Raw genomic sequence first — 12,973 nt, 5'->3', positions numbered from 1 at the left:
AATCTCCTAGGAAAGGTCTGGTATTTAACCTTAGGTACAAAGAATACAGTACCTGAGCTACCTAGGCCTGTCTAATTACCTATACACTACAATCCTAAGAAAAAGTTCCAGTACTGTTGACTGATACAGGTACTGGAAGTGACAATTGCTACACTGTACTTTTGGGAGACCAGTGAAAAGAAATACAGTGACAGCTTAGAGGACCACAATCCAAGACCAATACATACATGGCTTTTTAGCTGGGGGAGGGATCTGTAAGCTCAGGTAAGTGCTGCTCTCAGAATCCAGTCTCCTTTTGTATTTCTGACGGCCTCCACGGACTCGATCCAGACGAACACCTGCAGGTAAAACCAAAAAGTCCTCATGATTCCTTAGTGCCTTACAGAACCCTGACATGCAAACACTAAAATTTGCTAAGTAAGATGGTTCCCCACACACTAGGGAGCTTCCCTCTCCCCTGAGGGAAGATCTGAGAGATCTCAAGTGAGATCTCAGCTGAGCCCATAAATCTCAATACCAGCTAGACTGCCTCCAGCTCTAAGCATGCTGCTCTGAGCTTTACTTTTATTCAAAACATTAATGAACATACAAATTAACCTATTCAAACTCTTGAATCACTATAAATGTGATGGGCAAATGAAAAGTTTCACAACTCAATGCCCTCTACAGGATCCTGCTTTTAAAAAGAAATCAAGCTAGCAGTTATAAAAGTAAGCTTTTAAACTGTTCTTAAAAATGAGATGTTAAATGTTCTGTGACTTCTCACTGTTTATATTTGAAAAAGGCAACCTATAGCAAACAGATAATGAACTATGAATTCAACAAAGATGTTTCAGCCTTGATCAAGTAAGGCAACTGTAATAAAAGTAGAATCCAAATAAATAGAAACAACCTTGACTACAATAAAGGAATGATAAAGACGAAGTAGGGAGACACTGAAGAATTTGTTGCAACTCTTGCAAAGTATAGTGAAAAAATTCACAGTGACTGGGAAGTACCAGTGATTGTCACCACACTAAAAACCATAGCATCATCAATAGACCAGGAACAGCAACTAAGTTGTCATATTAGTATAAAGTACGATGTTAAAAAGAAACTGTGAAAAAACCCCTACAGATATTTGTGCAGTTGTCTGTTTTTTTCTGAGCAGCCATATGCACTCTAATAATCAGCCTGTGAAATTACAGTAACTCAGTCTTGCTGGGAGAAACAGCTTTGGGAAAAAAATCTTTCAAGGTAAATGAAGGAGCATTTGATTAGAATAAAATTTTAAATTTACACTATACAAGTACTTCCTTAGAAACACACAGGAGTTTATCTAGTCTGATCATGGGAAGCAATTATGTGATACACTTACTAATCACATTAAGTCATTAATATTTTGCAATCATACCACTACATAAACACAAACAACTAAAAGCAAACACTCCACATCAGTTCTGAAATGACACTTTTTGAACAACCAGTACACCTGAAAAAATCTGCAGTCAGCTGGCAAATATTCTACCCTAGAAGGAGGCATGTCTGTCACACTGCATTTCAATGCCATGTTTGCTTACTCTGTCAGGGAAAAGATAAAGCTTTTACTGTGATGCTCACACCAGCCACACCTGCACCACCTGAAACCGCTACTGGCAACAACATCTAGATCCCGATACTCTTCATGGCTAGAGCACCATAACAATCTGACTACCAATTGCCCCCTAAGCAACAAGAATACCAGGCCAACAACACTCAGTCTGGCAGCAGGATCTCACACTGAGCAGGAGAAGCAGGGATGAGCAGGAGTGGAGCTCTGCACAGCAAGGGAGCTGCTGCTGTGGGTGGCTGCTATGGGAGGACAGCAGGTGTTGGAGAAGATGGAGAGGAAGGTATGAAGCTGAAGTAGGTGAACTCAGGTCACACTGAGTAATTTCTTTCCCCTGCCCCATTTTCTATTTCTTACTCTGTATAGAGAATTCACAGACATCCCTAAGTACCACCTCTCTTCCATTACATGGTATTGTTTCTGAAAATGATGCCTATTGCTTCTTTTACTTCCATTTCCAGTGGCAGGTAGCCTGTGGGCAAGACTCCTTCCTGGGAGCCCAAACACACTTCAGAGAGCAATTTCAAAAAGGACAGCCAGGGAATCCCAAACCTGAGGTTATCTAGGGAGATCCCTAAGGAACAGCAGTAATAAAATCTAGGATGAAGCAGGAAATTTTCACTTCCATACATGATTTCTTTCCCTCCATAAACATGCCTTGGTTTCTTAAGAAATAAGACCCTACTCCATGCTTTGCTGAATGAATGACAGCTACCTATAAGCCAGGAGAGAAGGGAGTGACACAAATTTCTGGAACTGCCAGTAAACAAAACCACCAGGTATGAAAAATAAAAGGATCAGGGATATACTGTTGGAAGATTATAGAGGAACAGGCTGCCAAGATTTAGGACTGAATCACATCTTCCCAGGACCCTCCCAGATAAGGATCATAGGTGGGTGCATTCCCTCACACCAGTGGTCAGGGGGAGGGAAAGAGTGAGATGCCATTCTCGGCTGGCAGAAACCAACACACAGCCCTCCAGGATGCTTTTGCTGTGCAGTTTGCTAAGCAGCAGGAGGGGGAACAAGGAGGAGTAGGGAGAAAATGGGGGAAGGAGCCTGTTTCCTCCTCCCAAGGAGAATGCCATCCTCCTGTGCTTGGCAGAGAAATGGCTGCACAGGTTGCAGCAGTATTAGGGACCCTCAATCAGATTATAAGGACACAAGGGACTTAAGTGCATTAAAAAAAGATAAGAAAGACGCAGAGAGATTTACCCTCCATCCCTCCTTCTCCTACTGAGCAGATAGAGGTCTGTTTGCCCAAGGACTTCAGCTTGTTAATTTTGAACAAGTGTTTGTCCTCCTCTTGTTCCCCTTCCCTTGTGACACTCCTTGAGGCAAACGTTTTCAATCAGCACTTGCAGAGCCACAATTCTACCCTGTCATCATCGCTCCAGCCGCAGAGCTGGTGAACAGGCTGAGCCCCCCACAGCACATGCCAGCTCCAGCTGCTGAGTGAAGTGACTACAGGTACTGTAGCCTACAGTGACAGGGACTACAGTAAACAAAAGCATTTCAACCCTCCAAGTCCCTGGCTGTGACACTCCAGACATAAGCATCACGGTACAATCCTTTTTTCTAAAGATCTGACAGCCTAATGAGTCATATCTAGATGGAAGGAAAGAGCATGGCCAAAAATCAGTACCTGTGGTATCTAGGTACTCAGGTTAATGCCTGCTGTTCTGCTTGATTTCCTCTGTGGTTGATTTTAAGACAGGCAGGCTGGTTACAGTGCAGCTCTGAGAGGGACACTAAAGGACAAACATTAAAATGGAGTAGGGAGGTGTGGTGGGGGAGCTCAAAGAAGCAGCATGAAGGAAAACACTATGCAGAGAAGAAGTGGAGGGGAATGTAAGCTGGGATATGAATGGAAGTGAGAGAATGTAAGGAAAAGGAATACGAAAGAGAGAGGGCTAGAGCAAAGCTGAGGGGCACGTACACTGTAACCACAAGGGCAGGTTTCACACCACATGTGCAGCCATCTGAGCACTAACTGCAAGGTGCAGCAGCCATGCATGAGATGCAGCTGTCCATACTCAAGACTTACAGAGGATTGCAGCCTCACAACAAGACAGCAGCAAAATAAAGCTCCTGCACAAACCCCATGCTCACATGAATCACAACTGGCCAGTTCAAAGGAGAGAAGACATGGTACAAAAATGTCACCACCACAGGCACTCCTGGACCCCCACTTTGTGTCAGCAAGGAGTTGAGATCAACAGTATAGGACAAAGTTTGGAAAGCACCACCCCTTGATAACTTATCTTGCTGGCAGTTCCTTCAAATTAAGGCTATCTATTCTGGAAACATGCCCTTTCTTCCCATTCCCCTGTATGGCAAGAAACTGCTGCTGTTCATTCAATTTCATTACCTTTTGAGAGACCCTGCATAAAAGTCCCCTTCATCTGACCTAGCTATGGAGCTGACCCTGGTGTACACCCCAGGGGTTGAGTTCCAGCTCCCCCAGAGCTTGTTCTCAGCTCCCCTGCCTGCCCAAGCTCCTTCCTGGGACAGGGCAGGGCCAGGACTCGTGCAGGACATCTCAGCTCGGCATCCTGCCGGGGCAGGGACGTCAGTTTTCTAAGTGTCCTGTGGGTGCCACTCGTGTTCCAAGCACACTTGCAGAGGTCTGTGCCAGCACCAAGCCTCTGCAGTGGGAGAGCTGATCTGCTGATCCTTCAAGCTGCCTGCACTTCTCTGACATGCCCCTTGGAGAGACGTCTGCCCGACAACTTTGGGATCAGATGTCCCCTTACCGACTTGATAACATCAGGCCTTGGGGTTTTTTTCTTAATGGAAGTAAAATAATTCCATCTTTTTTTAAAAGCTGGACCCAGGCCGAGACTGTCGGAAGTAAAAATAGCCGAGTATGCAGAGGCGACAGCACACAGAGGCAGGTTTAGTTTCTCTTTTATTTTCTGGAGACTAAAAATACCCTTAAAAGCTCTGTGAAGCTAAGCCCTGGCCAGTGGGAAATGCAGTCAAGACCCAATATCAGCTGTCGTGTCAAATTACCAGCCTCACCTCACTTTCCATCGAGTCCTATCACATGCCCATGGATTGATAGGAACAGAAAGATCTATCTTGCCAAAAGAGCTAACAGAGGAGCCAAGCTACTGAGTTTGCATGGCACAATATGTGTCTAGACCAAGAAGGACACAACCAAAGGGAACACAGGGCAAATGCTGGCCAGGAAGCAAAAGGGCTGCTTTTGCTGAGCTTCCCTGATGCACTAGCCAGGTGCTGTGTCCACTGCCCACCTAATCCTTGAGCTGCAGTTTCCACACTGCTCTCCCTGGGTCTGAGCTGGGGTGGTGCTCTGTAGTAGCAGAGCACCTGTCTCTGGGAGCTGCAGTCTAAAGTACATGGACTGGTACTGGCCAAGGAAGCTGGAATGTATAGGCTAAAAGCAGAGAAGAAAGGAAGGAAGGGAGAAGGGTTGTATCCAAAGTGTCTCCTACAAAATTCCCCTCTTCCTTTCTGCTCTGAACTTCAGGAGAGACAACAGCATGTGGTAATGGGATGAGTGAGCCAGGAGGAAGCCTATCAAGGAAACAGAAAGCAGAGATGACCATTAAAAGTCAGGCCTGCCAAGATGGAGAAAACAACAGACTGTAGGGAAAAGCATCTCTGCCTAATAGGAATAGAGAGGCTGCAAACTGACTAAGGTCTCTTCTGTTACTCAGATTCCAGTTTGGGAATGAGAAAAGATCCCTTTACTCTTAGGTTCTAGCACTGTGGTAAAAAGAGGCCAGCCCCTAGAGAGTCTTTTGGTAGGTGACTGATGCAATTACCCAGCTCATCTGAAATACAGGAAAGCAACTTGGGGGTCACAAATCAGCACCACCAGAAGAACCCAGTGACTAGGCTGATGCAGGTGACCAAGCCTGGAAATTACACTTGCAAAGAGGGTGAAGAACTATCCTGGGGTGAGGGGAAGTGGAGATGAAAATCCATCTCCCATCCTACAAGAGCCTACAGAGAAATTAGATCAGTTCAAGAAGGATGCTGCAGCGTCTTCCACCTTTGATGGTTTCAGGCTTATGTTAGTCAGGTAGGAAAGTTTCTTCACTGTCAGACTGAAGAGTCCCTGGATGCAGAGAGACAGGTTAGCCCTGTGATACCTGATGATACCTGGTCCCAGAGGCTCCCAGATGCCTTGGAGCAGTGACAAAAGGTGTCAGCTCCTCACACACAGAAACACAAGCAGCATGTCCCAAACGGTTGGTCCAAAGCATACAGAGTCAGGTGGAACCCACACAGCTTCACACCAGTCCTTCTCCTCTCCCAGTGCCAGCTCCATGGCTGCCAGCTCTGCAGGGCTGTCTGCAGCACCAGCCACTGCTGTCTCTCAAATGTACATCTTTCTTCCCATGCTCAGCCCCTCTCACTTTGCTCCCTCTGGAAACTCAGGAATTAACAAGGGCTTCAAAGGCAAATGGGAATAAAGAATACCTCAGTACCTTGTTCTCTGCGACAACTCTCCGTAATAAGGCCCACACCCATGTGTTCACCCTGTATCCATGGTCCATGCAAATGTTCTCCTCTGACTGCTTCCCTCCCAGCCCTCCAAACAGTCTGAAGCAGGTCAGCAGCTATACTGGTTGTCACCCATGGTCACAATACCTGCACAGCTGAGGGCTGAGAGGCACTGTGCAAAAGGAACAGATGCAGGCACATACCTGCCAGGAAAAGACCAAGGTTGCCTTTCACAACAGGACCTAAAAGATGACAAAGCCTCAGTCCAATGATTTTCCAAGAGGAAGAACTCAGAAATAAAGCCCCAAAGCAGTGTTTGCTGCCTAGAGGAACCTGCATCCCTAGGTGTGATTTAACTTACCTTACTTTAGACTTTGATAGATCCCTTCTGTGCAACTGGGCTCCCTTGACCCACAACAGAGAAAAAGGCACCTCCACATTCAGCTCACTGGCCAGACACTTACCTGAGGAGGTATCATGACAGATGCTTCTCTTCACTGAGTACCAAAAGAAACCCTGTGGGGTGAATGCTACCTATATCCCAGTTTTCTGTCTCAGTGTATTTCAGTGGAGCAGATTTTGGAACAGGTAGAGCAGCATACGTATGGATCAAGAACAACAATTTTTGATATGTGACATAATGGAGAAGCCCCCACCACTACATGGAAAGAGGTCTACTTGTGATGGAAATCCACAGAGGACAGGGAGTTAGACCCACCTACACAGCATGCTCTGCTTTGTCCAGCCTCTAACAGCAACTCTGCTTGAGCCTTGAAACATCTCCAGTCCTCACCTCAGCAGTGGCTTTTCTAATGCTAAGAACTACCGTCCACTTCTTGCTGAATTCTTAAATTGGCACAGTTGTACCAGGAAGTTCTGAATAAAGATCCTCTCAGGATACCCTGCAGGTCAAGAGCTGGCAAAGTCCTCAAAGGTGAGTCAGGGGAAGGGATTGAGAATCTCGGCGGAGCTGAGTCACAGGTGCACACAGGTTATCAGAGGCACATGCCTAAAGTTACTGTAGAGCAGTGGGGGCATATATTTAGTCCCATCCCGTTCTTGCTTACATTGAAGAATCATACCTGCTGTGTTGTCAAAACTGCCTAAAAGCTTCTAGGACAACGGCTGGGTTCTAAAAATCCCAGGATGGTTGTTGCAGTTTGTATCTGCTTCCTCTTTTCTGTATATATTATAAGAGCACTAAGCACAGTTTTGGTGACAGAACACACAAAGTATTTATTATAAACCTATGTAGAGATGATGCCTCTCTGAACCCACCTAGATGTATATTGATGGAACCTGGACTTCAATGTTTAAAAGAATGGAGATCTAGTTAGGTGTGGTAAGATTCAAAATGAATGAGAGGAACCAAATTAAACAGATTCATAATCCATTAGATAAGAGAGAAGATGTAGGGATGGTCCTGGGTGTGCCATTCTTATGTCCAGAAAAGAGACACCAAGTGCTCTCAGCCCAAGGTACAATTTGTGAACAATCCACCTGCTGGAGGCCTCCTCTTTGGAGAATTACCATCAACCTGCCAAAGGCAGCACATGCTCTCTGTCACAACTCAGCTCCAGCCACATTGCAAATGCTCAATTTATACCTTGGAAAATAGTTGGGTGGGGAAGATAGAGTCATCAGGATGCCACTCACTGCTCCCAGAGATCCCATTTCAAAGGACAGGGGGTTGCCTGTCTGTTTTTAAACACAAGGATATTTCAGAGAAAGAAAAATCATTTTTTCGTTCTCTTTTTTCACTTGGGTTCCTCCAATAGTGATATATCTGGCAGCGGCTGGAGGCAGAATACTCTATAAATACAAAGCCATTAAATCGCACACAGCAGCAACCTGATCGGGGCTACCTTTTAATTTCCTGACATGAGCTGGCCACTAACCCAATTACCCAGGGTCCCTAGAGGAGCCCTCATCCTTCCCAGGAAGCACAAAGCAAGAGCCCAAGCATATTGCAGGGATGTCAGCAGAGCTTTCACTGAAATCAAATATCTTTTTGAGAATACATGGTCTGGAAGAGGGAATGGGGGCAGGAGGGAGAGGCTGCTGGAGGCACGTTGCTCCATTGAGAGATTCTTTCACTTGAAAACAGAAATTAAACAACCTCCATTTGGTTACATTGCTGAGAAGGAGCTCTGCTGTTGATTCAGTTATCTGGATTTTAGTAGAAGATGAAGGCAAAATTGTAAGTGGAAGTGGTTTGAAATCACCAATGCTTGGAATCCCTTACTCAGATACTACATGACCGCATCGAATTTACATCACACAGCCAAGTCTGTCCAGGATGACACATTTCATTCCTTGTGAAAAATTTATGACATCAGCAGCTGGTGAGGGAAACCGAAGAGTTAGGAATAAACACAAGGGCAATTCCACTGAGTACAGATTTTCCTAATTAACCAGGGTCTTGAAGAGGAAATGGATTTAAGAGATAGCTGCTTCTGAAATTTGGAGATTACAGTCTCACCATCTTGGAAGTGGGGATCACCTCCAGCATTCACAGAGATGCAGGTACTAGATAACACAAGGGTTACCAGGTTATTGCAAGTTTCTGGAAGGCAGGGTATTCCCAAAGACACCAGGAAGAGGAAGGAAAAGGGAACGGGAAGATGAGCTGAATGAACTTTGTGGCTCTCTTCTGTAGACTTCTCTTGCCTATTTCCCTGCCTGGTGCTGCAGTGTCAGTATCCACACATTCCAGCAAACTTTACATCAGAAATTATATTAGACAGATAGGAGTCCAAGAGCTTGGGAGATTTGTTGCAAATAATTTGGGTTCCCTGTTGAATTGAATTTTTGCATGTTCTCTAGCATTTCTTATTGAAATGCATTAGAAGCAAAGGAACAAAACCTGGGCAAAGAATGGTTGTACCTGAGCTTAGTACAGCATAACAGTTTTGGGAAGAAAGAGTCATGCAGATAAGATAAATCACATGTCTTTACAGGATAATTGCTTAACTTCTCTCTTGCTGTTGAAAAGCCTCCATTTTCTGCATCCAGATTACAGATGCTTCTACTTTCCTTCCTTTTATTTTTAGACTTCACCCTCACCACACGAGGGTGATTCTTGAGAGCCAGGAGGCAATGCTGAGGACAACTTACCTTCAAAGACATTCAGAGTGGGGTAAAACACCTCATACAGGGTAGGTTTCCTATCCGAGGAATCCTCTGCTTTTAGCATGTGCATGTACTCCTGAGAACTCCTATCTTCTACTTTCTGAACTAAAGTATACCTGGTCTATCACAGGACACATCCCCAGGGCCCTTTCAGTCTTTGCTCTCTTCCTTGGAAGCCAGCCAGTGATGTCTGCAAGAAACTGGGCAGAAGCCACTCATACATCCCAGAAAGTTGCACTTAGGACTCAGTCATGAGCAGGACTCTTGAGGAGACAAGTCTCAGCACTGGCAGGGAGCAGAGGACATCTTCAGCAACATAATATACATTACTTCCATTAAGAAGGAAAATAAGACTCCAAGGCTGGGGGAATAATTAACAGCATTTCAATGCCTGGATGAGATTTTTTTTAACAGACATTTTTTTTTGCTGTGTGGTTTTCTGCTGTGATGTGACACATTTGCATGTGCATTCACTTCATGAAAAGCATTTCATGACCCAGCTTTGCTTCCTTTTCAGAACTGTTTATGTTCCATTTGGGTCTCTGCAGATGTGCCAGCACAAAACAGGGAACAACACAGCTTTAGAAACAATACAATCCTTCGAAGAAAAAGTTCTGCAGAGCTTTCACAAGAGAAAGGACCAAACAGCCAGACAACAGCCAGTCTGTTCTCTTTGGTGTGCCATGGTTTGATATGTCTGATACTGCCTCTCCTCCACTTGCCTGTCATTTCCAGCCAAAGATGAGTTCTGTAATGAGAGGCCTTGATGTTTCATTGCAATTCACCTGTTATCCCCAACCCTCTTCTGATGATCTCAGAACATTTCCCTTTCATGGGCAGTACTTCATTTATGTGACAAAATTTTTGTAGCAGGAGACTGCAGGGGTGGTTTCTGTGAGAAGACATCAGAAACTGCCCCTATGCTCACTCCAGACAGCTCCAAAATGAACCCACCATCGCCCAAAGCTCAGCAATGCTGGTGGTGCCTTGTGATAACAAATTCAAGAAGGGGTAAAAGGAGCTGAGAGAGAGGCATGAGAAAATACAGAAGAAACAGGCCTACAGATACCAAGGTCAGAGAAGAGGAGGTGCCCCACGTTCTGCAGGACCTGGGGTGCCCCAGGTTCAGAGAAGCAGCAGAGGTGTGGAGGGCAAAGTTGTGAGCTCCTGTTTAACCAGCCAACCAATGTCCAAAATGAAACCTCTGAGCCCACATACACAAGCATTGTGTCATCTGAAATTACATCTGCCTCTTGAAGACAAGCAAATTGCTGTAGAACAGAAAGGTTATGGGTGGCTAGAGCGTGAATGGCAAGGGTATATTCTTCCTAAAACTGACATGGTATACTGAGTTTTTAAAAGAGGTTTTGAGCAGGCAAACTGCCGAAATTTCTCTATCATTCCAGAAATCCAGGAAGATCTAGATCTACTCTGCAGAGCCCACAGTTAAAGAACTACATTTCATCATTGGAGGCACAAGACAGACAGCAATGGGAGCAAAAAGAGGCCATGGGCTGGACAAACCCCGGGATTCCCAGCTCTGAACAATGCCTCTCCACTGCAAGTTGCAGGGCATTTTCCTACACTTGTCCCCCAACACCAGACATTAACTTCCCTATTTGGGGTGAGCAGTATCACTGGTTTCCCTGATTTTTGCAGAGCAGAGGGACATGCAATGGACAAAGCTGTGAAGGTGCCGATCACCACCATTGCCTGCAGGCTGGTGGTGCAGCAAGGCAAAGAGCAGCAGAGCACAGATTTTCTGGGGACAGTGGATCCCTACATGAAGACTGCTGGAATGCTGGACTTGAGATTCAGCAGGTTCCTATACGAGCCTGCTAGGGCTAATTAATGCTCCCCTGGGAGCACACTCCAGATGGAAGGGGAAAGTGAGAGACAGACAGCCAGACAGGCCAACACTTCAGACATCTGAGCCAGCTGGGCTCCGTGGGCAGAGCTTTCTGCTTGCCACTTTCCCCAGTGAGTCCTGCCTGCTCTGCAGCATCACACCAGGAGAACCTGAGACAGCAAAGCTCTGGTGTCCGTGCAGTTCCCTTGTTGCAATACATTGATCAGAGCTCTCTTAAAGAAAGTGGCCTGGATATCTGAGACACCTATTGATTGCTCCATTGGCTCTCTTCCTGCCCTGATCCTCATTCACTCGGCATTGCCTGAATAACCTGCACGTCTATGTCAGGGCCAGTCTCCCTGGATCTTAAAGGGCTACATTCACAGCTTTCTGCCTAGCTGCAGCCTATGCAGGGAGAAGACATGTCTGGTGACCCTTATGTGCAGTCCCCAAGGGGAGGATCCAAGTATCCTGCAGCATCAAGCTGAGCATTTCAAGTGCAAAGCAGACCTTGAAGTCACGGGTATTTGTTTTTTGCCATCTTTGAGTACTGATGCCTTCTGCTTCAAGAACAAGGTAACGCCACATGCCCAGCAGGCAGGAAGTGGCATCATGTATGGCAACAATAATCAGGAAAATGAGAAGAAACCATGAAGCCCTTAACTAGTTGCTAATGGGATATCATATTCTTCTTGAGCAAAAGGATAGTTTCTTTACCCAGAAACACCCCCACTGAGTTACAAGCCCAGTGGCTTGCCCAAGGACATCAAGGAGAAAACTGTGAAGAGAAGAACTGATTTCTAGATCTTGCCTTTAACCAAAAGACTGCTTTTCTACAAACTTTTGATAATCAAGCAGGACAAAGAACATGGCTTAGCAACCTTCTGCCATGCTGAACCCAGGGATGATGAGACAGGTACATCAAGGCAAAGTAGGAAGTGGATCTATTAAAAGGAAAAATAATCATAACCCAAATATCAAGAGACATCTTGTCCTAATGAGAGTTTGGAGACTGCAGAATAGGCTCTCTGGGGAAACCAAAACATCAGGGTTTCTTAAAAACAGTTAAACTACTAGAATGGTACAGTTGGGAGCACTCGTGCCTTGGCAGAGAAAAGGGATGGATGAGCTAATAGCATGACAGATGAGAGATGGAAAAGACCAATGGACCTTTTCTAATCTGAAATCCCTTGTCAATTCTGCATTTTGAGCAATTCAAACAATTATGGATTTGTTCTTTCTAGAAACTCTTGGCTCTGTGGAGACCAAATTGTGTGACACCATTTTTCTCTTTTCTTGGATTTGGCTTTTAAAGATGTGTATTGATTGAACTCTGTATACTAATACTTTGTGCTTCCACCAAGCTTCACATAAAGTTAACTAATTGGTCCTCACAATTATTTTGCAAAGCAAAGCAGTATGACCCTTATTTCTCAGCTTGGGATACTGAGCAAAAGAAAGAAAAAAAAAGATGCCTGCCCACCATCACTTGACCACTCTCTGTTAGGACACAGGACCCCCATTTGCAGATTGCTAGTCTCCTCTGCTCTTCTTGATATTATCATGTGCTCTTGTATCCCATTGCTATCAATAAATCTTTATGCTGTATTTTCCACAGCTCTAAATATTATGGGCAGGATCATAGATACACTAACATCAATAGCAAACCACCCTTCCCCAGTGACTTTTATGATGCCTGATCAATCCCTATATGAATAACTAAATACACTTCAGCACAAAAGCAGGCATAGAGTCAAATTTCAGTTTGCCACAAGTAGTATCCCACAGGGTTTGGGAGTTCAGACAGAGCAGGGTGTGAGTGAATTTACACTGTTTTCCAGATGAGCTCTGGTCTGGAAGGAGTTAACTGTTTAGACAGAACTTGGGGCTAAGACATAAAACCCTTCACTGGACCCTGCTCTGAA

At 45.1% G+C, this 12,973-nt stretch overlaps 1 protein-coding gene across 6 annotated transcripts in view; it reads right to left on the bottom strand.

Moving 5' to 3' along the window:
- The window catches only part of ESRRB (estrogen related receptor beta), a 122,963-nt gene that overhangs the window by 13,751 nt on the left and 96,239 nt on the right, over positions 1–12,973 (bottom strand). For all 6 annotated transcript variants that reach the window (XM_039704868.1, XM_039704867.1, XM_039704869.1 and 3 more), the window contains one exon: positions 228–338. In XM_039704868.1, coding sequence (XP_039560802.1) covers positions 228–338 — 111 coding nt within the window. The remainder of the gene's footprint in view (positions 1–227; positions 339–12,973) is intronic.

The sequence above is a fragment of the Passer montanus genome, unplaced genomic scaffold (assembly GCF_014805655.1).
Source record: "Passer montanus isolate IOZ18808 unplaced genomic scaffold, ASM1480565v1 scaffold18, whole genome shotgun sequence".
Classification (NCBI taxonomy): domain Eukaryota; kingdom Metazoa; phylum Chordata; class Aves; order Passeriformes; family Passeridae; genus Passer; species Passer montanus.
Note: the sequence above shows the minus strand (reverse complement) of the source record. Positions and strands in the feature narration are given on the sequence as shown.